Here is a 24,206-nt window from a genome sequence, read left to right on the forward strand (position 1 = left end):
ATTATAAAAATGTACATGAGAATCGATATTGATTGAATATTAAAACGTATTTTTTAAGGTGTAATTAAGTTTTATAAATACGAGATTTTTACCTTAAAAAGTCAGCATTTTCATTAAATATAATTGAACATGTTTAAAAGATAATTCCTAAATTCACAATTAGTGGTGAATATCGATACCTTTTCCGGCCCTATAAAAACTCATGTTTCAATTCAACATGTTGTTGTTATTTGAATTTTGTTAACCTAACTTATTTCATAGTATCATTCAATTAAAAAAAAACCGATATCTAAACCTTAAAGAATTGATATTTTCCTCTTCTTCGGTTTGCAACCCACCAATGGTGGGCCGATTGTTTTCTGGTTTGATCGATTGGTATTTTACACTTTTAGTGTTAAAATATCGATACGCTTCATGGCTTTACAACTCATACCTCAAATGCTAATATAATGATATCGCGTATCAGCTCCATGAAGATACGAAGTCATAAAAAGGTGCTCATTGTTTGTGATTTCAGATGGTAAAATAACGATACGCGTAGCAGCTCTATGGAAACAATTATAAGAATGTGCATGGAAATCGATATCAGCTGTATAATAAAACTTAATTATTAAAACATGTTAAGTCATAAAAACGAGACTAACTTTAGGAAATTAATATTCGCAATAAATATAACTAAATATGTGAGGGTTTGAAATATCGATAATCTGCTTGGCTCTATAAGACTGATTTTATATTTCAAATGGTAAAATAACGATAAGCGTACCAGCTCTATGGAAACCATTATAAAAATGTACATGAGAATCGATATTAATTTAATATTAGAACGTATTTTTTAAAGGGTAATTAAGTTTTATAAAAATGAGATTTTTACCTTAAAAAAACATGATTTTCATTAAATATAAGTAAAAATATATTATCTAAAAAGATAATTCTTAAATTGACATAGTTTTGAAATATCGATAATGATAAAACCTATTTTCTTCAGGGTAATTTGAATACATAATTAATAGGGAATTATTGGAACTCACATTAGGTCACATAGTAGAGTAATGCGCCAATAACTCGTTTTCCATACACACATTTAGGTTTAGCAGTAATAAAGTACGGTTTTTTCCTGAAATACTATTAGTACTATTTGACTCTTTCAATATTTTCCTATTAACCTTAGAAGGAAATCGGTATTTTCATTAACAGTAAGTGTATAAGAAAATAATTCCTAATTTCACAATTAGTAGTGAATATCGATATCTTTTCCAGCTCTATAAAACTCAGGTTTTAACATGTCAAGGAAATCTGGCAACATTGAGTAATTTGGAATGACAACCTGCTGTCTAATTCAAAACGTCAATTTTTTATTTGTTTTGGTTTCTTATCAATAATAGGATTTGATAAGAAAAATATGTTGAAAAAGTAATTTCAATTGTAAAAGTGAATACAGTAGTTTAACTCTTCATAACTTGCCACTTGGACAATTGCAAGTTTTACTTAACTATGTGAGTAAAATTATTTTCCTGGCTGTTAAATAACTTTCATATTTTTTTATCCCACCTCAGGTTTAACAAACCGTAATTCAACAGTTCAATAATTCTTGATGTCATAGTCTATAAGTCATCCAATGCCCCAAAGTTGTTTTGTCTTTGGTGTATACAATCTGTAGAACAAAAAACAATCCATTTTCCTTCATCCTCATACTGATAATCAACATCATTTCCAGTTTCTTAAGATGAGCAGCAGCCATCAATATCTCAAAGCTTCGACATCGAAATCGTTGACTCGGCTTGGAGATATTGAACATCTGGCCCAACTTTCCGAAAACCTCTCCAGTCTGTGCTTAAACCAAGAATATTCCGATGTCACTTTAATTGTTGAGGGTCAAAAACTATATGCCCATAAGGTAGTAATTTCCTGAGATTAGCATGTCATTGTTTTAATAATGTTTATTGTAGGTTATATTGGCTTCGAGAAGTGAATATTTTAGGGCATTGCTTTATGGGGGGCTAAAAGAGTCCCATCAGGTAAAATCTGCTACATTAAACTATATATTGTGCTGATATTGATTAACTATTTCAGCCTGAAATACTTTTACCAGATGCTCCTTTAAATGCATTTAAAATATTGTTGAAATATATTTACACAGGTGGGGAATTTATTAAACAATTCTATAAGCATAAAATAACAAACATATTTTTAAGGTCATATGTTTCTCATGACCCTTAAAGAAGAGGTAATATTGGACACTTTAGGTTTGGCACATCAGTACGGATTTAAGGAGCTCGAATCTGCTATATCAGATATTCTGAAGCAACTATTGGCTTTGAGAAATGTTTGTGCTATCTTAGGCAAGTGTTTTATTAAACACCCATTATATCAATATTTTATTATGAATTTTTCTATGTTTATTAGATACCGCTCATCTGTATGGCTTGGAAAAACTTGTGCAGGTGTGCCACACTTTCCTAGACAGGCATGCCTCAGAGATTTTAGCCGATGATACTTTCATTAACTTATCACAGGTAAAATTTGTTTTAAACTCATTGCTTTATTGTGATATTGAGTGTGAATTTTGGGTTTATAGGTGGCTTTAGTAGAATTGCTGCAAAGGGACTCCTTTTGTGTTCCAGAAGTCGAGATTTTTAAGGGAGTTTGCAATTGGTGCAAGGTCAATAATGTAGGTATAACTAAGATTTCTTTTATTTTGATCTAATGATCTTATCCTAGTGGACGAGAGTTTATTCACTTTATTTTGTAAACAATTATTTGTTTATTTAATTTTATTGTACCTTTTTCTATGTAATTTTAGGATATTGATGATAAAGCAATGAAATGTGTAAGGTTGCCTCTGATGAATGTTGCTGATTTGTTATCTGTGGTGAGACCCGCAGGACTAGTTAAACCTGACGCATTACTAGATGCCATTGCCGAAAGAACTAATTGCATAATTAGTAATTTGCCACACAGAGGACTTTTAAGTAAGTTTTTTTTAATCCCTAACCAGAATGATCCTAATTGCCTCAGTGTTTAATTTACAATTACATTTTCACCCATAAATCAGGAAGTACAAGATTTTTAAATAAAGGATCTTTACAAGCCACTTTGTTTTGTTAATATATTTCTATTAGCAGCCCTTCTTATCCACAACTTTGCAGTTTTTAGGGTCTTGAATTTGACAACTTAAATTTAGAAAAGTGACTCCTTATAATAATTTAAGAGCAAAAAAACTTTATAGATTTGATGGAATTATCTTCTTTGAATATGAAACATTAATATGTTTTTAAAAATTATGTTAGTTATGAATGTATCAAATCCTTCAATCAAATCCTTTATTAAATCCATAAAACATGTAGTTACAACAGTACACATTTTTTATTACCTATGTGAGGTGTGGATTTTGTCAGTAAAAAAAATTCTAACTTAATTAAGTATATAATTAAAATATTTATAAAATTTAAAGCATTCAGTCACTTATCCATTCATGTCATGATTTATCAAAATATTAAATTTAAATATAAATAAAAAGGCAAATAGCGAGTACACAATAATTAAATAACAAGAAAATATAACATTCATTCACAAATTAACTCATGCACTAATACACAATACTAGATGAGAGTTTCATTTAAATTTTCAGCCATATACTCATGAAGAGAATAAAAGGCCTTTTCTTGCAGATATATTTTTAAATCTTTCTTTATCTCTTTATCTGATTTTTCTCTGAAGTTTATTCCAGACATCTAAGATACTATGTACCACATTTTTCTTAACAAATGTAAAATTTGGTTTACAAGTCTTGAAATTGTTTTTGAACCTAGTATTATGCAGATGTTGCCTTTTCAGATTCTCAAAAAAGATTTTATTGTGAAGGATAAACGAAACACATTCATAGATATAAATACAATAAAATGTTAGGATGTTATGATTATTAAAATATGGTTTACAGGATTCCTGATAGGGTAAATTGAATATAGTTCTCAAGCACCTTCTTTGCAAGATAAGAACTCTTTCAGAGTCCCCCGAATTCCCCCAAAAAATTATACCATATCTGACTCTAGACTGTATATAGGCATGATATGCTGAAAGGGAAGCCACTGTACCCACCTCCTGTGTTATTAGTCTCAAAGCGAAGCAATATCTGGACATATTTGCTGCCACCAATCCAATCTTTCATCCATCATTACCCCAAGGAAGTGAGCTGACTGCTGTGTTCTTATCTCTGTCCTTCCAATTTGCACTAGAGAGCTTTCACTAGGCCGTTATTTAAAGTTTAATATTTGCGTTTTGTTGACATTCAGCCGAAGATTCTTTATGCTAAACCAGTCTTCTAGCAATCCAACAGTTTGGGCCACTTGATTTGCACACTCCTGATCTGTATTTTTGCTGCATATGAGACTTGTGTCATCAGCAAACATAACCATATCATCATAGACATTGGTGACATCATTGGTGTAGATTATATACAGCAATGGTCCCAGAACGGACCCCTGAGGCACACCTTTTTTTATTTCTTTGTAACCAGACTTAAACTATCTACCATCACTCATTCTGTCAACTACACACTGCCTACGGTTTGACAAATAGGACTCTAGAAGTTTAAGGGCACTCCTCTGATTCCATAGGCTTCTAGTTTTTTAAGCAGTATTGAATGGTCAACATTGTCAAAAGCCTTGGATAGGTCAAGAAAAATTGCCATTGTAGCTTTTCGATCATTCATTGATTTAATAATTTTCTGCAGTGCTTGATATATAGCCCTAACTGTTGATCTGCCTTTTCTAAACCCGTTCTGTAATTCTGTCAGTATTTGATGTTTCTCAAGATAAGTCTCAAGCCTGGTGTATATAATTTTTTCAAAAACCTTGTTTTTATTTTTATTGGGGAGCAGTGATATTGGACAGTATTTTTTAGGTTCAGAGGGATTGTCTTTTTTGAAGACCGGTTTAACTAGAGCAATTTTGAGAAGTGTTGGATACCCTGTTGAATTGATAAGTTTATGACATGAGCTAGTGGCTTTGCCAATTGCCCTGAAATCTGCTTTAAAAATGAAATAGGAATGTTATCATGACCTGTTGATCTCTTATTTTTTAGTTGAATAAAAACATTTAACCTCACTGCACACAAAACTGGATATTTCCAACAAATTAGTTTGGATTCATTTAAAATCTACATTATTTGTACAGGACTCTTATAGCAATCATCTGCTTTTTATTTCATGGAAATCCATCCATAATATTTTGAGATATTGAACTCTAAAGTGAGTGGTCACCTTAAAAAAATCATATTAAGCTCCGGTTTTATCCTGACATTTATTGAAGCTTTGACATAATCACTTCTCGAGTCAATTACCCTATTCTTTAATTTTCTCTCAATACAACTACACACATCAAAATGGTCTAGGGAACATATACAAATATGTTAATATTTTTGAGAAGATTGGAAAAAAGTTAATTATTGCAATTTTTTTACATTATTCGAATAAAATAACAATATAATTATTAACTTTTTTTGTAGATAATTTACTCATTATTTAGGGCCCAAATAAAAATAAAGAACAAAATCCCATTTATTACCGTTTATTTAAAAAAATTATAAAAATAAAAATTTACCAAATACAAATTAAACTAGTAGCCAGATGGTCCACCGCTATTATTTATAACACTTTGGCATCGCCTAGGCATACTTAAAATTAAATTATTAATTAATTCTTGGGGCAACTCCTCCCAAACATGTGTCACAGCAAGATGAAGCTCCAGAGCGCTTTGAAAGAAGTCAAATCGTCGAAGTCCATTCCCAAACATGCTCAATTGGATTAAGGTCCGGTGAGGTAGAGGGCCAGGGTAAAAGATCAATTTGATTTTCCTCAATAGCGATTCGTACAAGCCGTGCTCGATGTGGTGGGGCATTATCTTGTTGCAACAACGAATTTGGGCTCATTTCGCGTAAATATGGAACAATGACAGGCAGTAGTATATTATCCCTATAACTTATTCCAGTCATTGTATTTTCCACAAAAATGAGGTTCGTTTTTCCGTCAAGTCTAATGCCACCCCAAAACATTAGTGATCCACCACGTTGCCTTACTATTTCCCGGGCATGACGCAAACGACTTTCATTTCCTTCCTCTCTCCAGACACGAATTCTACCAGAATCAGGATAAAATAAAAATCGAGACTCATCCGTAAAAAGAACTGTGGCCCATCTTTCTTGATTCCAATTAACATGATCTTGGCACCACGTTAATCTTACACCTCGATTTCCTAAAGTTAACCGAGGAACCCTTAGGGGTCTTCTGGCATGAAGTCCTCTCTCATGCAAACGGTTTCTAATAGTTTGACCTGAAACCTCGACGTTATGCACTCGTGAGAGCTGCTGAACCAAAACAGAGGCTGTTACCGTGGGATTTCTTTGAGCTTGCAAAGTTATAAAACGGTCTTGGGCAGGTGTGGTAACTCGCGACGGGCTTTGATGCCGTTCTCTAACATCATTTGTCTCTCTATATCTTGTCCACAAACGGTTAATTACACTGGGAGATGTATCCAAAGCTCTTGCAACGTCTCTTTGACTTGTTCCTGCCTCAAGCATTTCGACTGCTCTTAGCATTTCCTCTCGAGTTAAATGTCGTCTTTCTATTTTTATTGAATAAAAACTAAATCACAATTGTTCGGTTGGAACCACAGAAAATGCGATATTGCGTTAGAATTAAAAAATTATAATCTGCGTTATTTCGATAAAATGTGCAAGTAGCAAAAAACGCTGTTTTGGTATAAATTTTGTACCCAAATATTAATTTTACTTCGTTGGTATCTTAATATTAAAGGTAGTATCTATTCCTTATGAAAATATAAATATATAAAAATTTATAAGGCGAAAAAAACTATTTTTCTAAGTGTTCCTTAGACCGTTTTGATATGTATGTACCGAATCTCACTCCATTTGAGTATGTCCCTCAGTAAGTTATTTTTGGGTATGCATATTTGCAAAATTTAATAGAGCATTTCATGAAATATTTATTTCTGTTTTGAAATATGCATTCACCAGAATATGTTATGATTGGCAAATAAACAATGCCTTTTTAAATAATCAATCAGGCCTGATACAAATGTGGCATGTAAATTGGTGGCTAGCAGAATTATTGTAATTGTACAGTTATACAGTTATGGTAGCTTAGCTTAGTCTTAAAATAAATTTTGGTAGCATTTACTGAAGGAGCAACTTTTGCTGCTTAAAGATCATTCATTGTTAACTGATTTAAACTTATCACTCGAATTTTCTTTTCTATATTTTCTTTACCCTCAATGTGTTTTTTCCATATATTCTCATCACAGTTTTTATTTTCATACTCAATATATACCTTGCAATGATCTTCGAACTTTTGTTTAAACTTTTATTGGAATTATTGAATTTGATTTCTTTGTAGTATGGATCCTAAGAAAACGTTTTTCATGTTTGTTATATGTTTCTTTATAAAATGTAGATAGTTGCTTTAATGTAGTATATTCTTGTTCTAAATATAATTTGTTAGTATCCTTTCTTGCATAGTGAAACGGCTGTTTAGGAATTCCGTCAAGATTTCCATTAGATTAAAAAACTTTTGTGAGTTCTCTTATATAGGCCCTCAACTGCCTGGAAGAAATCAAAACTATGTTCAACTTATACCATTCAAATACCAATAAACTACATTAGTGCAATGATTGTACCTGTTTACACAGGCACAGTTCAAGAACAATTCCATTATACCGAAGTTATGCACAAACATGTCCTCTATTCAATAAAAATGTTCACATAAAACCCTGGTTGACAATATTGCCTACAATAAACGTCCTTATATTAAAACTATTGGGCAAAAAACTCATTCAAAAATAATGCTGAATTAAGAGCTTATAAGAGTCGTCCTATATCTAAATTCCCATACTGTTTTCCCATATTTAGTGCAAGACGAAAACGTGGCGAGTCCAAGAATGGGTGCCAAAGTAGTAGCTGGCGAATTATCCCAATACCTACTGGACGGAGACGATTTCAGTTACGACATGGACAAAGGTTACACGAGACACGCCATTAGCGGTCATATGGATCAAGGGATCATCATAAAACTGGGCGTTCCCTCGATTATCAATCACATCAGGATGCTGCTGTGGGACCGGGATATCCGGTCGTATTCGTACTACGTAGACGTCTCGATGGAACAAAAAGACTGGCTTAGGGTGGTCGATTATAGTCAGTTTTGTTGCAGATCCTGGCAAGAATTGTATTTTCCCACCAGGGTTGTACAGTACATTAGGGTGGTTGGAACTAATAATACTGTCAATAAGGTATGTTCAAATTCAAATTCATTTATTTCTTTTTTGATTACATAAGTAATATGAGGTACTAGAATTAAGATTAAGTTAAAAAGTTTAAAATTAAAATAGTTAGAGTTAAGTAAAATAAAAAGTAAAAGACACACCACTTAACAATAACTTCACCAGTAGACACAGACTTATCAAACTGGGTATATATTTAAAAAAAAACCAAACAGATTAAGCTTATCTGAATGAGTAATGTATTCACCCACTGAATCAAAAGGGTGCTGAACAAAAAACGTCCTACCTACTGGCTTGAACTGCCTGTACCCCTCTAAAGTCGAAATTATACCCATTTGTAATGACGTCATTTTTGTTTATCTTTGTTTAGCATATTCCATCCAAAAAGCGGCGACAACAAACTTTTGAAAAAAATTGGTGTCTGATGATAATTCATCTTTTATATACTAGGTTATGTGAAATATCCGTCACTGTCAATCAAAAATATTGGTTTGTCAACTTGTTCTTGAAAGTTATTTCGAAAAGTGTTAGATAATGCCTAAAAAAGATATAATAGGTATAATGAACAATCGCAGCTGATGATTTTAAATATAATGGCTTGTTAACAAACTGGAAAAGGAACAAGTCCGAAGCGGAATTGCACTTCAAATTGAGAATGTGATACAGCGAGTCGCAGATGCAACAAAATTGAGCACAACAACGATCGCAAATATAAAGAAGAATGGGATAAAATCAGATCAGGATTACACAGCCCGTATATCTGGCGGGAGATTATCATGACAATATGAACAGGAAAAACTTCGAAAACTGGTTTTAAACTCAGCTGGTTCCAAAACTTCCCCCAAAGTCATTTATAATCATGGACAATGCAAGTTACCATTCTGGTTTATTAGAAGAAATCCCGAGAAAATCTTGGACAAAGCAGAGACTGACCGAATGGTTGAAGAAAAAGAATATTGGCTTCTTAGAAAAAGCCATGAAAGATAAAATATGGAGTATTGCACGCAGAAACTGCCCTAGTGAAAAAAAGTACTTCCTTGATGAATATGAATAGGACACAAAATTTTGCGACTGCCACCATATCATTGCCAGTTTAATGCAATTGAAATGGTATGGTCGGAATGTAAACGAAAATATGATCAATATATTTCCAATTTTAAGGGGTCACCTTCAGAAGTTCTGACTACATGGGAAAGGGTAATAAACGAAATTTCTATAGATCATTGGAAAAAATATGTTTTTCATACAGAAAAGGTAATTGAAAAGGCTTGGGAGGCAATACAAGTGTGTGATGCCTATGCCATTCTGCCACTTGTGATTACGACTGACGAAAACGACGGTGACGAAGACAATATTTCTGATTTCAGTTCTGACTCTGACAATACTGACGAGATTGATTAAGCTTTTTTTGTTCTAGCAAATTTTATTTTAGGATCATCGTTTAAGTATTCAATCATATCGTTGCAATTTCATTAACTTGGTAATGCAATATGGCGTGTTTTTTTTGAGTTTGTATGTTTTATTTTTTGGAATGGTATTTTCATTTTAATGTGTTAACATATTCCTTCAAGCAGCATTTTTTTTTCATGAACAAGTAAATTAAATTATCAGTATTTAAATTTTTCCCAGCGAGTTAAAATAATTTTATACCATTATTTATAATTTTTGTAAGCTCGGTTTTTGTTACGTCTACTGCTCTTGCCGAATTCTACTTTTCAAATATGCTGTAGATTTAATTTTTGCGGTCTTTTGCTTGGAAAATATATGAGCAGCGTAATCCTGATCTGATTTTATCCCATTCTTCTTTATATTTGCGATCGTTGTTGTGCTCAATTTTGTTGCATCTGCGGCTCGCTCTATCACATTCTCAATTTGAAGTGCAATTCCATTTCGGACTTGTTGTTTATGTCCCATTATTTATGATTAATTATAATAATATTTGTTAATTGTTAAGTTTGTTAATAATACAATAAATACTACAAGATTTTTTTAAATTTTTTGGGAATTGAAGCATATACACGAATATAAAAATATAATAATATGCTGCTAAAATAAATCATTTGTTAATTTGTGAACATATAAAAATACATAGCAGACTATTAATTTCTGAAGGCGATGGTAAAGTTTCTAACCTAATATTGATTGGCAAAAATATCTACGCCATACGTTTTTTTCTCACCTGGATGACGTAACTACAAATGGGTATAATTTCGACTTTATCTTCTTAATTTCATTGGGTAATGTATATTTTGACACACATATGATAGGGACTCATTTCATATATGGTTGTCTTATGTCTAGGCACTGCAAAATCGAATCTATTTCTTGTCTTATTACTGGTAATATTAACATCACAATTTTTTTGAAAGAGATGTTTGTGTTTGGAGGCAAAACAGCATACCCTGTACAAGTAAAGAGATAATATTCTCATAATTCCTAATTTTTTAAACAAAGGAGCACAATGCTCTCGAAAAGCGGATTCACACATTGTCCTCAACTATTGTCCCAAATTCGTTAATCTGCAGGAATGGATCACTCAAATCTATTTTTCATACATCACTCGACAAATTATGGAAAGCACTTCCCGATAGATAGATAAATTCTATTAGATTGTTAAATTCTATTAGTCAGCAAATAGATGATGTTTTTAATATTTCAATGCCTTGCTTCAGAAGATCTTTATCTAGGGCTATTAGTCATATTGTTTAAAGTGAGTCAATTAAATCAATTAAGACATATCTCATATTGTTTTCAGGACTATTTACTTGTACTTTAGGTTTGGTATATTAGGATTATTTTTCTGTAAAAATGGGGTTTCCTGTAATTCTTGCAATAAATAAATAAAAAATTGATATTAAAGTAACCCGAAAGTAAGGATTTTTAGACTAATCAGAAATTCACTGCAGTCAGATAGTGGTGAACGGTAAATACGTATTAGAACATATAATAGATTTTTGGTTTCACTTAGTAAACCACTATAGTAAACACACAAGTGGACTGCATAAGTAGATTCTTATATTTATCTATTTTTTTTGAAAAGGGCTCTGCTTTAAAAATTCCTTATGAAGTAAGATCATGCAATAAAACAGTTCGCCTAAAAGTACTATATAATTAAGTACATTAAACAGTTCTTTAATATTTATTAATGCGAAAAAATTACCTTACAATTAAACTTATACACCCTCAACTGTATTTTCACCAAGAATTTTTCCAGGTGTTCCATTTGGTGACGTTCGAATGTATGTTCAAAAAAAAGATCCCTGTAATGGTCAACGATATTATTTGTCCCAATTATAACGTGGCCACCTTGGATAAAAGTGCGGTGGTTATAGAGGGTGTGAGGTATGTTCTAAAGGTTATTATGTTATATACTTACAAAAAAAAATGTTTTTAGTCGTGCCAGAAATGCTCTTTTGAACGGGGATACCAAGCAGTACGACTGGGATTCTGGATACACTTGTCATCAGTTAGGTTCCGGATCTATACTTATACAATTAGGTAATATTAAGGATTCCAGGCTGGAAAGTTTTAAATATTATTTTTTTTTTTTTAGGTCAACCCTATATAATCTCTAGCCTCAGGTTGTTACTGTGGGACTGTGACGACAGGAGTTACAGTTACTACATAGAATCTTCGGTGAACATATGGGAGTGGGAAATGGTCGTTGATAATACCAGGGAAAGTTGTAAATCTTGGCAAGTGATTCGGTTTCCGCCCAGACCGGTGGTTTTTATTCGGATTGTCGGCACGCATAATACGGCAAACGAGGTGAGCGGGAACATTGAGTATTTTTCTAATAGAAATCTGGAAAAGTAAGTTTCTATATTAAAAATGACAATTTATGAATTTAGAAACAATGTTTGAAACTTGCCTGAAATTTCCGAAAATGGAACGAAAAATCGTGGGAATTCGGAAATGTTTGACACAGCGGCAACGTCTCAATTTAGTCCGTGTCCCAAGAAAACGTAGTGCGGCGTCGTTGCCAATTCCTAAGTTCCAATAATTTTTTTAATAAATTATCGAATTCTCAATCGGAAAATAATCAATAAATTAATTTGAAGAAAAAGTGCATAATTTAATTTAAAAGATTTCTGTAAAAGTCATTGAACTGACAAATTTTTGGGACATCGGCAACGTCGTTATATAGAATTACGCGCAAATGTAACAGCAACGTTGCCATTATGATTTCAAATTTCTTAAGAAACTTTTATGCGGTCTGGAATTCAGTAACCGATTATACACTTTTTTTTTATTAACATTAAATAAAAAGTGTATAATTTAATTGAACAGTGTTAACGTTGATTGAATATTTGGGAAGATACGCAACCTTATGGGCTAAAGCGTGACCGCAAATATGCGTGAAAAATAGATGGCGATTCTCTCCAGTATGCGCGAAAATAATTTCGTCCGTCGCTTCTCATTAGTAATCGGCCGATCATCCGAGTCGTGTGGGAGAGTTTTTGCACAGGTTCGTGTTTGCCGTATTGCAATTTGGTAGTTGTTTAAAAATTTTTCTTGGATATCATAATCACAAATAGATAGATATATGTAAATGTGTTTAATTTGTGAGACGATGGCTCCTTTAGGCAAAATTAATCAGTGTGCGTATATTAATTAAGCCTTTGATTTATAACAACCTAATATGGGAATCACAAAATCTTATTAGAAAATCTTTAAAAAAATCTAATTATAAACCTCACAGAAAATTATCTATTTTATCTACAAAAATCAATCCGAACTCTTAAAAATACTGTCTCTTCATGCCTATGAGAGCCATTTTCTCTTTTTATTTTTTTTACTTTAAGAAAATTTTAAATCAATATATTATGTTTATGGTCTTTAGTGTTTTAAGTATTTTCAATAATTGTTTTCATGATGAAATTCATTCATGAAAAAGATAAAAATAAAGCCTAAAAAACCTTTAAAGTTATTGAGAAACTGGTTATAGTATGAATGGTAGCTTTCCTAATAAAAAAAAATAACATAGTAAATAAATGTCGAGTAATGTTTTCATTCCTGGAGAGATTATATTTGAGCTTGAAGAAGGTCACTTTGCTGCAGCGGTATTCTGCGACTTCTCTAAAGACTGTGACTGTGTCAACCATGGAAATTGCTCGATAAGCTTTCTAGATATGGGTTTAGGGGAGTTGCTCTAGAATGGTTAAAATTTTGTTTTGTTAGACAGAAAAAAGTTTGTTTGGCCAAATGGCAGTTTGTCTGAACTTTGTGTAGTAAGCAGGGTTCGTTTCTCGGTCCTATTTTATTTCTATTGTATATAAATGACCTGGCGTTTCTCCAGATAAGAGGATTCTTCACTATTTTTGCAGATGACACCACTATCTTATGGGCAGACAATAATAAAAGCACATTAACAAAAACAATTTCTAAAGATTTATTAATGATTAAACAGTGATTTGATGCTAATTTGTTGTCTTTAAACATAGATAAGACTAAATTGTTAAGTTTTTATGTTCAGAGCAGTTCATGATTCACAAGAAAGAATTGGAAGTGAATAATTTTAACAGATTTCTTCGAATTGTTATCGATCATAAACGTAAGTTTTATGGAGATATGTCAGGAGGCAAAAACTGGCTAGACGATGTTATGCTGTTAGAGTGGTTTTAAATGAACTAAGATTGATATCTGCAAAAACGGTCTATTTTTTTTTGTCGAAAGTTGGAACTTACTTTCATACAAAAATACCTACAGTATAGAATAACATTTTGGAGTTGCATTAGTAAACGGCTTTTTGACTCGATGTTTGTTTTTAAAAAACGAGCCATTAAATATATGTGTCATAAATCTCCACAGGACATGCAGACCCCTATTTAAAGATACTTTCCTTGTGTTGCTTGTTTATTGTTGAGTCTGCTTGCCTAATATATAAAAAATATAAATTGTATCTTCAAAATAATGGCTCCTTAAAACATTATAATATCAGAAAAGAATACAATATTTCAATGCCCATCCCAAAAAGTGAACTAAGAATTCTCTTATTTACTTAAGCATAAAAATGTTTAATCATTTTCCAAATGTCATAAAAGTCTCTAGAAGTTCTCCTCGCTTTAAAAAGTTCTTAACGAAACTTCTTAAAAGCAAGTATTTTTATAGCATTAGAATTTTTTTAAGATAGTTAGGAACAGGCCAATCGTATATAATTAGTTTTTAGTAAAGATGTAAAGGTTAGAATTTGTGATGTTACTCTAAAAAATTTTTAAGTCGTCTTGCTTTGAAATTGAAAATACATTTTGTGTTTATACTAGTATGTTGAACCCACTATTGTGTATTGTTTTTAAATTATGTGTTAGTAATATGTCGATTAATGTGCCTATTTTATATCATAGAAGTACCATGTCAACAAGTAGGTACCATGTATTTATGAATAAAGTATGTTTTGAATTTTTTGAAATTCGAAATTGTATTTAAAAGAGAGAGAGGTATATAATATTTAATAGGGATGATTCCAACTACTCACTAGAAATTACCTCGTTGAAAAAGTAATTCTTGTTGTAAAAGGGTTATTCAAAACTGCAAGTGGCCAACATGGAGTCGACAAGAAGAAAAAAAGTTGATTATGACTCTCTAAAGAAGGATTTAAGAGTTATTAAACGTCGTATTTAAAAGTTAAAGATGTTAACTTATAAATGAGAGAAAGCGTTTACAACAATGTATAAATGATTTTATTTTATATTTTCAAATAACGCCAGAAAAAAATAAAAAAAACATTTTGCCAAATTTCACCTTTTTCCTGAATATTAGGAAGTATTTGGCATTTTTCCAATTTTTAGATTGCATTTATTCAATCATTGCATTTATATTGCGCAACTTTCGCCTAATTAAACCATTTATTGCTCATCCTTATTTTGGACATCCTGTATAACCGCGATGAGACCCTTCATACTGTTAAGCAAAATATTTGTTTTTTTTTCTTATTAACTTTTTCTAGTTTTAAGAATTAGTAATTAAGTGTTTCCCTGTATTGCAAATTAAAGTGTGGCCTATTTTCGATATTTTATAGTGTTGTTACACCCTTATTCAAAACATTTCAACCCTTATTCAAACATTCATACATTACTTAACCACCACATTTATCTAGTTATTTATGCGAGATCACAGCCCATTTAAATATCGGCAATAACAAAATAAATAAAAGCGCTGTTATCATCATCGCCCTTGTCTTAAAAAAATAACAAAACGGCCGGGCAGCCAAAGATTCCCGCGTCGTTAAACTGCAAATGGTCAATATAGCGCCGACAAAGAAAAACAAAGTTGATGATGGCTCTTTAAAGACAGAACGTCGTATTTTAAATTTTAAAGGTGTCATCGTATAGGCGAGAAAAAGTGGTCACAATAATTTATTCATTTAATAACTACTTTTGTCATATATTTTGAAATAACGCCAGAAAAAAATAAAATGATTTTGCCAAATTTAGTATTAATAAGTATTTAGATTTTATTATAAAAGGACACTATATTGCTCAACTTTCCTCTAATTATACCACCTCTATTGACGTCCTGTATAACCGTGATGCGGGGTCTTTAAACAAAATGTTTTTTTTTGTTACTAGGTATCTTTTTATAGTTTTAAGTATAGTTTTAACAACTAGTAATTGAGAATTTTCCTGTGTCGCTTAAAACTTAAAATGTGGCCTATTTTCAATTTCTATTAACATCCTCACTCACAACCCCTTACTTTACAGATGTCGCTACACTGCTCTTTTCAGATATTGAATCACATGACAAAATGGGTTACTTTTTACAAAAAATTATTGATCAAGAAGTTATATTATGATCGGTATTAAGTCTTATGAATTATTTCAATTATTCTTTATAATATTTACGTGAAACCTACTTATATCTTAAAATTTGTTCCACATATTTTTTGTATATTAGTTTTTAGTTAATTAAGTGCAACGGGCTTTTTATTTAAAAACTTGACCCTCTTGAACACAAAATGAAGGAAACAATGTTTGTTGGAATTATAACTTGTATTAAACTTTGTTGGTAATTTTGTAAAAATAGCTTTTTATATATATTTTTGTATTAATTTTTGTCTCAAAAACATATTTTGGTAAGTAATTATTTGTTTATAAAATTTAACTTTTAAGAAATTTCAATATGCCTCCACCCTTAAGTAAATCACTTATCACTTGACCACCACATAAATGACACCGTGTTGTATGTTCAAAAAAAATAATAAAAACATAATTGGCAGCATCATCCCATATCTTAAAAAAATATCCAACACGGCCGCGTAACCGGAGATTCCAGCGTCGTTGAAAACCTGACTCAAAGAAGCCAAAAGCCAAGTCCACACAGCTAAAATAAATCGTTCCTAGATATGACGCTTCGCGGCAGCACCACACGGTGCACGAAACTGAACGGCAATCCGATAGTCGACCGGGTACACTTTTTAACACAGGATTGCGTATCTTCCCAAATATTCAATCAACGGTGTTAATAAGTAGACAACAACGCATCTCGGCAATGTCGCAATATTATAAAAGAAAGGGTGCATATAAACTTAATGCCACGTTGCCAGTGTGCTTATAATTTCTCAATTCAGTAGAATATATTTTTGATTTGGATAATCCGAAGCTATCGGCATGTTTGTGGATTAATTCTAGGGAAACAAGTTTAATTTAATTGAGGAATTAGAGAAAAGGGGCAACAACGCAACTGAGACATACATTATTACTGATTCCGATATATGAGCAGGGCTACAACAAAAGGGTTATTATATTTATATAAGTTTTGAAAATTTTACAGTTTTTTCTTCCTGTAACAGACAATATTTTTTTTGAGAATATTCAAAAAAGAAAATATCAATGGACATAAATGTCTTTGGAGTTGAGAAATTTTGGTACATCGTCAACGTCGCAATATATTCCTTGTCTCAGAAAACCGTAATGCGGTGTCGTTGCCATAATTTCTCAAAATTAATCAGTTTTTTAATAAAGTATCGAATTCGGCATTCGGCGGTTATCTCCCTATTAATGAATTAATTTAAAGCCAAGGTGCATAAATTAATGAATATTTAATAATTTTTTTGAAAATCATTGCAACTGAGAAATTTTTGAGGCCTCGGCAACATCGCAATATATATATCCGTGTCAAAAAGCGTTACAAGTTTACACACAAATGTAACGGCAACGTTGCCATTGTGCCTGTAATTTCAACCTTTTAATGACTTATTCAGTTCGTTTTTTAATTCTGTATGCGATCATACACTTTTTATTTATTAATCACAGCATCAACAGCCAACAGATACCAACCTAAAACAAGGAGACAAAGTATACTAAGCTAACAGGGAAAAAACAACTAAAAACTAAAGTAAAATGTACCAACTAAGTCATATCGGATATCTACATAACACACATATTAAAATACAAAAACAAAAAAACACTTTTTTTGATCAATATTAAATCTGACTAAGTAAATGTATAGCGGCAACGTTGCCGATATAATTCATTTAAAATTCCAATGATATCTATTATAAATTTTTCTATATGATAACCTAATATTGTGACACTGACCTGATACTAACCTGACATTGTTATAGATTAAGTATTGATTCACGAAAAAATTCTATAATTTATTTAGAATAATATTAATAAGTAAAATACAACGTATGCTGTCACATCGGCAACGTTGGATTACAGTTCCTGTCACACAGTGTTAAAAGAAAGTTTTGAAAATTTGCGTAATGACGCAACGTTGCCAATGTTCCTGTGATTTCTTAAAAATGCCAATGATTTTTATGATAAATTTGATGATGTCACGGAGCGTTTAAAGAAACTCCTGCAAAAATGCAACGTCGCCAATATGTCTCTAATTTCTTACTTCCAGTGAAATTTAAATAATTCTGTATAACAGTGACTGTATAAAAAATTTTGGCAATTGGAAATGTATCCTTAGGCAACGTTGCCAATGTGCCTATAAGTTCCTAAAAGTTCCAATGCCTTTTATAATCATTTTCAAAATTTTTAAAACCTTCATAGAAAATGTACGCTAATTTAGTACTTAAAGGATTTATGTATTGTTTGTTAAGATTCTTCCCAGTCTGCTAGATTAAGCTTTCTCCTGTCTTATATTTGCAATTAATGATTCTCTTGAAACATCTACATTTCCAAATAACTTCAAGGTATCTATTGGAAAACCTCTATTTCAAGGTAGTAAGCTAAATGACTCTGCTAGTTATAGATTCATCTCACTTTTACCTTGTCTATCTAAGATAATTATAATAATGAAAAAATCGTCTTTTATTAATCATGCATATACATTATATAGATATGAATCTGTGTATAGGTTTATACAGTGTGCGCCAGAGAAACTTACTTATTTGAAAAAGTTCCCGCGCGGTGAGTTGGGCGAGTAGAGGGGCGAGAGGGGGCGCACCTGGAGGCTGAAGTTCCCAAGTTTGTTTCTCCCTCCAGTCAGTTGCCATCATGCTCTGGTCTAGAGAGCTGCGGGCCTTCGCAGTCGAGAGCTTCTTTTCTAACGGTCGCTCACGTGCATTCCGCGCTCGCTTTGAAATTCCTCCCCACAAACTCGTTCCTGGCCGTAATTCGATTCTGTCCTGGGTTAACTCATTTCGGGAGTGTGAAAGTGTCGCGAAACCCAGAAATGGACTTCAACGGACCATCAGAACTCCGGAAAATGTCGAAAGAGTGAGGCAGTCAGTTGTGCGTTCTCCCCGGCGCGGCGTTCGGCTCGCAAACACGCAGCTGCTTTGGGAATTTCTGACACCACTGTTCGACGAATTCTCCATAAAGACCTTCAATTTCATCCCTATAAATTGGCTGTTGTGCAAGAATTAACTGAACGCGATTTTGTTGCCCGTCAAAACGCATGAGAAATACTGGTTGACAACCTGCCTGAATACGCGGTCGTTTCTTTCAGTGACGAGGCTCAATTCCACATATCCGGCTGCGTCAACAAGCAAAACATGCGTTATTGGTGTGGTGCAAATCCACGTGAGCTTCACCAGAAGCCACTTAATTGTGAGCGAGTTACTGTCTGGTGTGCGATATCGGTAATGGGAATAATTGGGCCTTTTTTTTTTAAGAAAACGAAAGCGCAGTTACCGTGAATGGAGCTCGTTACAGGAACATGATCGAGGAATTTTTTCTTCCAAGACTCGAAGAAATGAACGTTAGGAACGTGTGGTTTCAGCAAGATGGAGCCACAGCACACACAGCACGAGACTCAATGAATTTGTTGCGACAACATTTCCCCGACCGCCTCATCTCTCTCAGAGGCGATCTCCAATGGCCAGCACGCTCTCCAGATTTGACTCCATGCGATTTCTTTTTATGGGGTTATTTGAAATCTCTGGTTTATGTCGATCGACCACGGACCATAGCACACCTCAAGATCAACATTCGCGACGCAATTGCCAACATACCGATTGATATGCTGCAAAGAGTGAATACAAATTTCAAAAATTGACTTTATCAGTGTATGCGCAATAGAGGTCGCCATTTATCCGATGTCGTTTTCAAGACTGCATGAAAAAAAAAATTGGGATATTTTATTGTCAAAAAATTAAAACAATAATTGAAGTACTTTTGTTTTTATTGACCTTTCAAATAAGTAAGTTTCTCTGGCGCACCCTGTACATAAATGTTGAAGAATACAAAGTTCAGCCTTAGGCTACTCTTATACTTAACCATTCCTATTCTAAATCAAAGAAAAAGTCAAAAGCTTACATAATTCATAATGATGCTAAATATTTTGCAAGTTAAGCAAATAAGTTTTAAATTCAGACCTAAAAACTTATCGAATCTAAGGAATTATAAGAAATCTATACGGATCTAATGAATTATATAAAGATACTGCATTATAGGTAAAACCCCTCTGAACTAGTGCTTGTGGCATAGTAAGATAATGTCCATAACGAAATTATGAATGGAATGTTCGAAAAACTAACTTTTCTCTCAAATATATAGGAATATTTCTATATAAGAAGAGCATAGAAGTGTTGGTTAAGCATAATATGTAATTTGCATGTATAAGCATGAATGATGCAATGTTTATGTTGCTGAAAGACCTTTATTTAAGTTTGAATTTTCCAAAGCATTTGAATGTGTGAGTCACAGTGTATTACTCGGTAAGCCCTTTTCCTATGGTTTCAGAGGTGTTACTTTGGAATGGTTCTAATCATTCTTGTCAAACTTTCTTGTAAATTGTCAAGTCAATGGATGCTGTAATCCCAATAGATCATGGGATTCCCCGGGTTCCGTATTTGGCTATTTTATTTCTTCTCTTGCTGTTTGACAATTTTTGCAGATGATGCCACCATTCTATGGACTCCTAAAGTTCATGAATCATTAATTGAAATTGTAGCAGAGGATTTAAGTAGGGTTACGCAATGGTGCGGTTCTAATTTTCTGTCAATAAACATTAATAAAACTAAATTATTAGCATTGTAACGAAGTTACAAGATTTTGTCTTTATTTTATAGTAATAAGGCTTAGCCCAGGCAGTCTTTTATAAGACAACTTAGATAATTTTGCTCCGTTAACATTTTAACCTCTAAATTTATAATTTACATAACAAAAAGATACATTTTAAGCTTTACCTGTAAGTCATCATGAGGGGTTTATAATTGTAAACATATATAAAGAAACCAACTTAAAGAGGTTTCTAGCCTGATAGTATCCTGGAAAGGTTCGATTTGTTATAGGTTATGCCTAGTTCTCCGTTGACTATGTTGTAGTCTCTGGCCTTGTTTTTAGCCCTGGTTATTCTTAGGATAATAAAGAACCACAGATGCCTAAGAGGGTTTTCATCACTATGCTTCCAGTTTTCCGGTTATTTTCATGAACTTTTCCTGTCATGCATTGTTTACATGTTCTATTTTGCAAGTTTCAAGGTTTATCTACCTTGGGAAGCCCTGTTAAATGAAGGGGCATGCCTGCTGTGGCAAAATATAATATAAATCAGGATTCAGTTTCCCGTGCGCTGAAAAGCCGGTTTTCTTGTACACATGTGACCAGATTTTGTCCCGCTGTTTTCACCTAGAAATACCCGGTTTTGAGAGCTGAAACTAAGTTTGTTTACCATATAAGGTCATAGCCTATAAATCCGTACCGTTTTCATGAGGAAACACTCTATTTTCATTAAGTTTTCCCAATTGCATTTTTATCGCACGATTGATTCCGAGAATGATCGTGAGTCGCCGGCATCCAAATTCCTGCGATGGGTATAAAAAGGTTCCAGGTCCACCAAGGTGACCCATTCGTCGCAGTAAGGTCGTACCATACCTTTCGAGCGAAGTACCAGTAATTTTTCCATATTTCAATACCGTTAAATTTTCAATATTTACGTTTAATTTTGTCTTGACGTTGACAGTGTGAATTGGGTTAGGTAAGAGCCACCTGTTGACAGTTGACCGGCCGCTTCCAAGTTCGCGCATTAAGATCTTTATCGAATTCGTTGCTATTGATATCGTTCCGTCCCGTTCCGTTTTATTTAATTTTGAAACTGTTGTTTGGGCCCATCTTTCTTCGTGTTTTGTGGGGCAAGCAACAGCCGCGATTGATAACTGGTGCCTGGACACTATCTTTCTTTGTGTTTTGTAGGGCAGGCAGCAGCGCGTTTTTGTTAAATTACTACCTGGACACTATCTTTCTTCGTGTTTTGTAGGGCAGGTAGTAAACGGGTGATTAAACCAACGTTTCATTAGTTCCGTTCGCGAAAAGTTACATTCTTTTTTGCAACCAGAGAAACACTCACTGCGGATTTATTTTGTGTTTAATTGATAATTTTTACTGTTGACTTTTTATTTTCTGCTCAGTCCGCGGCTGTACCGTTCCGTTTAATTGATGAAAACTACTGCTTGGACACTATGTTTCTTCGTGTTTTGTAGGGCAGGCAGTAGCCGCGTTTATTAAGTATTACTTGGCTTCTTAAAATGGTGAGAGACAAGTAATAACCGAGTCCGTGATGTCATAATTACTATCCGTATAGCAACAGAGCAGAGGTAAATGTTGACCGATTGATTGAAATTGCTTCGCTTGATTGGTGTTGAGTTTCCGGCTGTGCTTAACGAATGTCATCCGTAACCGCTTGTACAAAACATCATAACCCCGTCCCTTAAATCATACTATTTTGCGTCATTAATAGAGTGCCGAATTTTCCGGTACATTTTCCCAAATAACTGCCTGTGCTTAATCATAGAAATTGGTAATGGGGATTGTTAGATTTTAAGGACACTTTTGTTCATTTAGTTTTAAGCAACCAAACCTGTTACTTATTAGTATTTGTAATAATAAAGATTAAGAGCAATAAGATCTCATTATAACCGGACAGTCTACTTTCAATCTCTACCTGCTTTCTCCAATGTCTAAAGGCTTACCCGAGAGGCTAGAGGGGACTCTAAGCTCCTTTAATTACTTGTGCCCGAGGCATTCTGTCGACTTTTCTCCTATAACTGTACAAAGAAATAGTGAGGGGGGTTGACGGATACCCTGCGACGTCAAAGGTCCGCTACAGCATTTAAGCTTGTTTGCGCTGATCTGATAAATATACAGAATAAAGATATAAACAAGTGAAATAAAATTCATAACCGCATTTTAAAAACCCAAAAACTGGCTAGTGGATGTCATGTTTTTAGGATTGTCACTGATGAACTTGCATCTGAAGTTCCTAACTCAGTATTGCTATATTTAGGGATTGAAACGTTCTAACGTTATGCTGTTTGTTTCTATTGGAAAGAATGTACTTAATTTATAAAAAATACAAATTTTTAAACATAATGCGACGTTGCCAATAATTTCCAAAAAAAATCGTAATTTAAGCTTAAAAATGTCGATTTTTTTTTAAGGTGTTTCACTGCGTCCACTTCGAATGCCCCTCCTGTGAAGACGCAGGTGGGCAAGTCTGTTCGGTCACACTATCAGTCGCCAACAAAAGCAAAGAAATCGCTGCTGCTGGTGCGAGCACTAGCACGAGCGCGATCGACGACCACGCCCAGTTCGCCGAAACCGCTACCGAAGCCGAAGAAGAGATTAACGTAACGAATAGCAATCAGCACTAGTTTATCAGTGAATTATTTTTATTTTTTTTTTGTCAATTTATTGACTGATTTTTTTGTTATTAGTGGGTAAGTCGAGGAGGACCTTCTACGATGACTTAGTGAGATCGATATTTTTTTATTATTAAGATGTACATGTTATTTTGTAATAGTGGTTTTTAGGGTTTAATGGCAAAAAGCAAAACTAGTTTTATTTTGCGACGACTGTATTTGTTCGAATTATGAAATTGCATAGAATCTAAGATTATTGTCACGGGCGTACTTTGTAGGTAATTTATTGTCTGAAGCGTTATTTTTTTAATATAAATCTGCACGTTTAATTGATTCTCGCCTTTTATTTATCCACATGACCAATTCTATTGCAAATTATGAATAGGGCCGTCTCTAAGCACTTTTTTTTAATGCGTATTCTTTATTTCTATTGGGAAATTTTTAATACTCAAATAAAAATTATACATATGTGATGTATAATAAATAATTATTTAATGATAATCGAGGTATTATAACTAAAAGTTAATTAAAAAGTAGGTACCCTACATGTAAATAAAACTAAAATTATCTATTTCTGATTTAATTTATTTTATTTTTTTTTGTTTTTTAATTTGATCCATTGCACAGCAAGATCTTTAATATTAATTAGGTCACAAATGTCTTTCTCACTAGACAAACTCATTAAGTAGTCAAGACGCTCGTTACCCATAGTTGAACGACCAACACTTTTAATGTGTTTTAAGAGACTAAATTTTCGTTCATTAGTGATCACTGAATATCCAGCTGTTAAAAAAAATTAGTTGACATAAACGGTATGCAACTTTCAAAGCAGGTTTATATTTTTCAGCTATTTTCATTAGTTTTTGCATAGTATCTACCTC

The 24,206-nt window shown here is 33.1% G+C and overlaps 1 protein-coding gene across 1 annotated transcript; it reads left to right on the forward strand.

The window, feature by feature from the left end:
* Window positions 1-1,331: 1,331 nt before the first annotated feature.
* Window positions 1,332-23,658, forward strand: LOC126736305 (BTB/POZ domain-containing protein 9). Its single transcript, XM_050440597.1, has 13 exons — window positions 1,332-1,496; window positions 1,718-1,897; window positions 1,950-2,018; window positions 2,074-2,140; window positions 2,196-2,342; window positions 2,407-2,516; window positions 2,579-2,671; window positions 2,804-2,972; window positions 7,924-8,303; window positions 11,509-11,636; window positions 11,689-11,792; window positions 11,848-12,062; window positions 23,125-23,658. The coding sequence occupies exons 2-13, from the start codon at window positions 1,727-1,729 to the stop codon at window positions 23,335-23,337; spliced, it is 1,866 nt and encodes a 621-aa protein (XP_050296554.1). The 5' UTR covers window positions 1,332-1,496; window positions 1,718-1,726; the 3' UTR covers window positions 23,338-23,658.
* The last annotated feature ends 548 nt before the right edge of the window (window positions 23,659-24,206 follow it).

The sequence above is a fragment of the Anthonomus grandis genome, chromosome 5 (genome assembly GCF_022605725.1).
Source record: "Anthonomus grandis grandis chromosome 5, icAntGran1.3, whole genome shotgun sequence".
In the NCBI taxonomy this organism is placed as follows: Eukaryota; Metazoa; Arthropoda; class Insecta; order Coleoptera; family Curculionidae; genus Anthonomus; species Anthonomus grandis.

What these genes read in the sequence shown, in the direction of transcription:
- LOC126736305 (XM_050440597.1), top strand. Translation starts at nt 1,727, where the DNA reads ATGAGCAGCAGCCATCAATATCTCAAAGCTTCGACATCGAAATCGTTG. An exon ending in AAATGTTTGTGCTATCTTAG is followed by an intron (nt 2,343 to 2,406) that starts GCAAGTGTTTTA and finishes TATGTTTATTAG; the next exon opens with ATACCGCTCATCTGTATGGC. An exon ending in CGCATAATACGGCAAACGAG is followed by an intron (nt 12,063 to 23,124) that starts GTGAGCGGGAAC and finishes TTTTTTTTTAAG; the next exon opens with GTGTTTCACTGCGTCCACTT.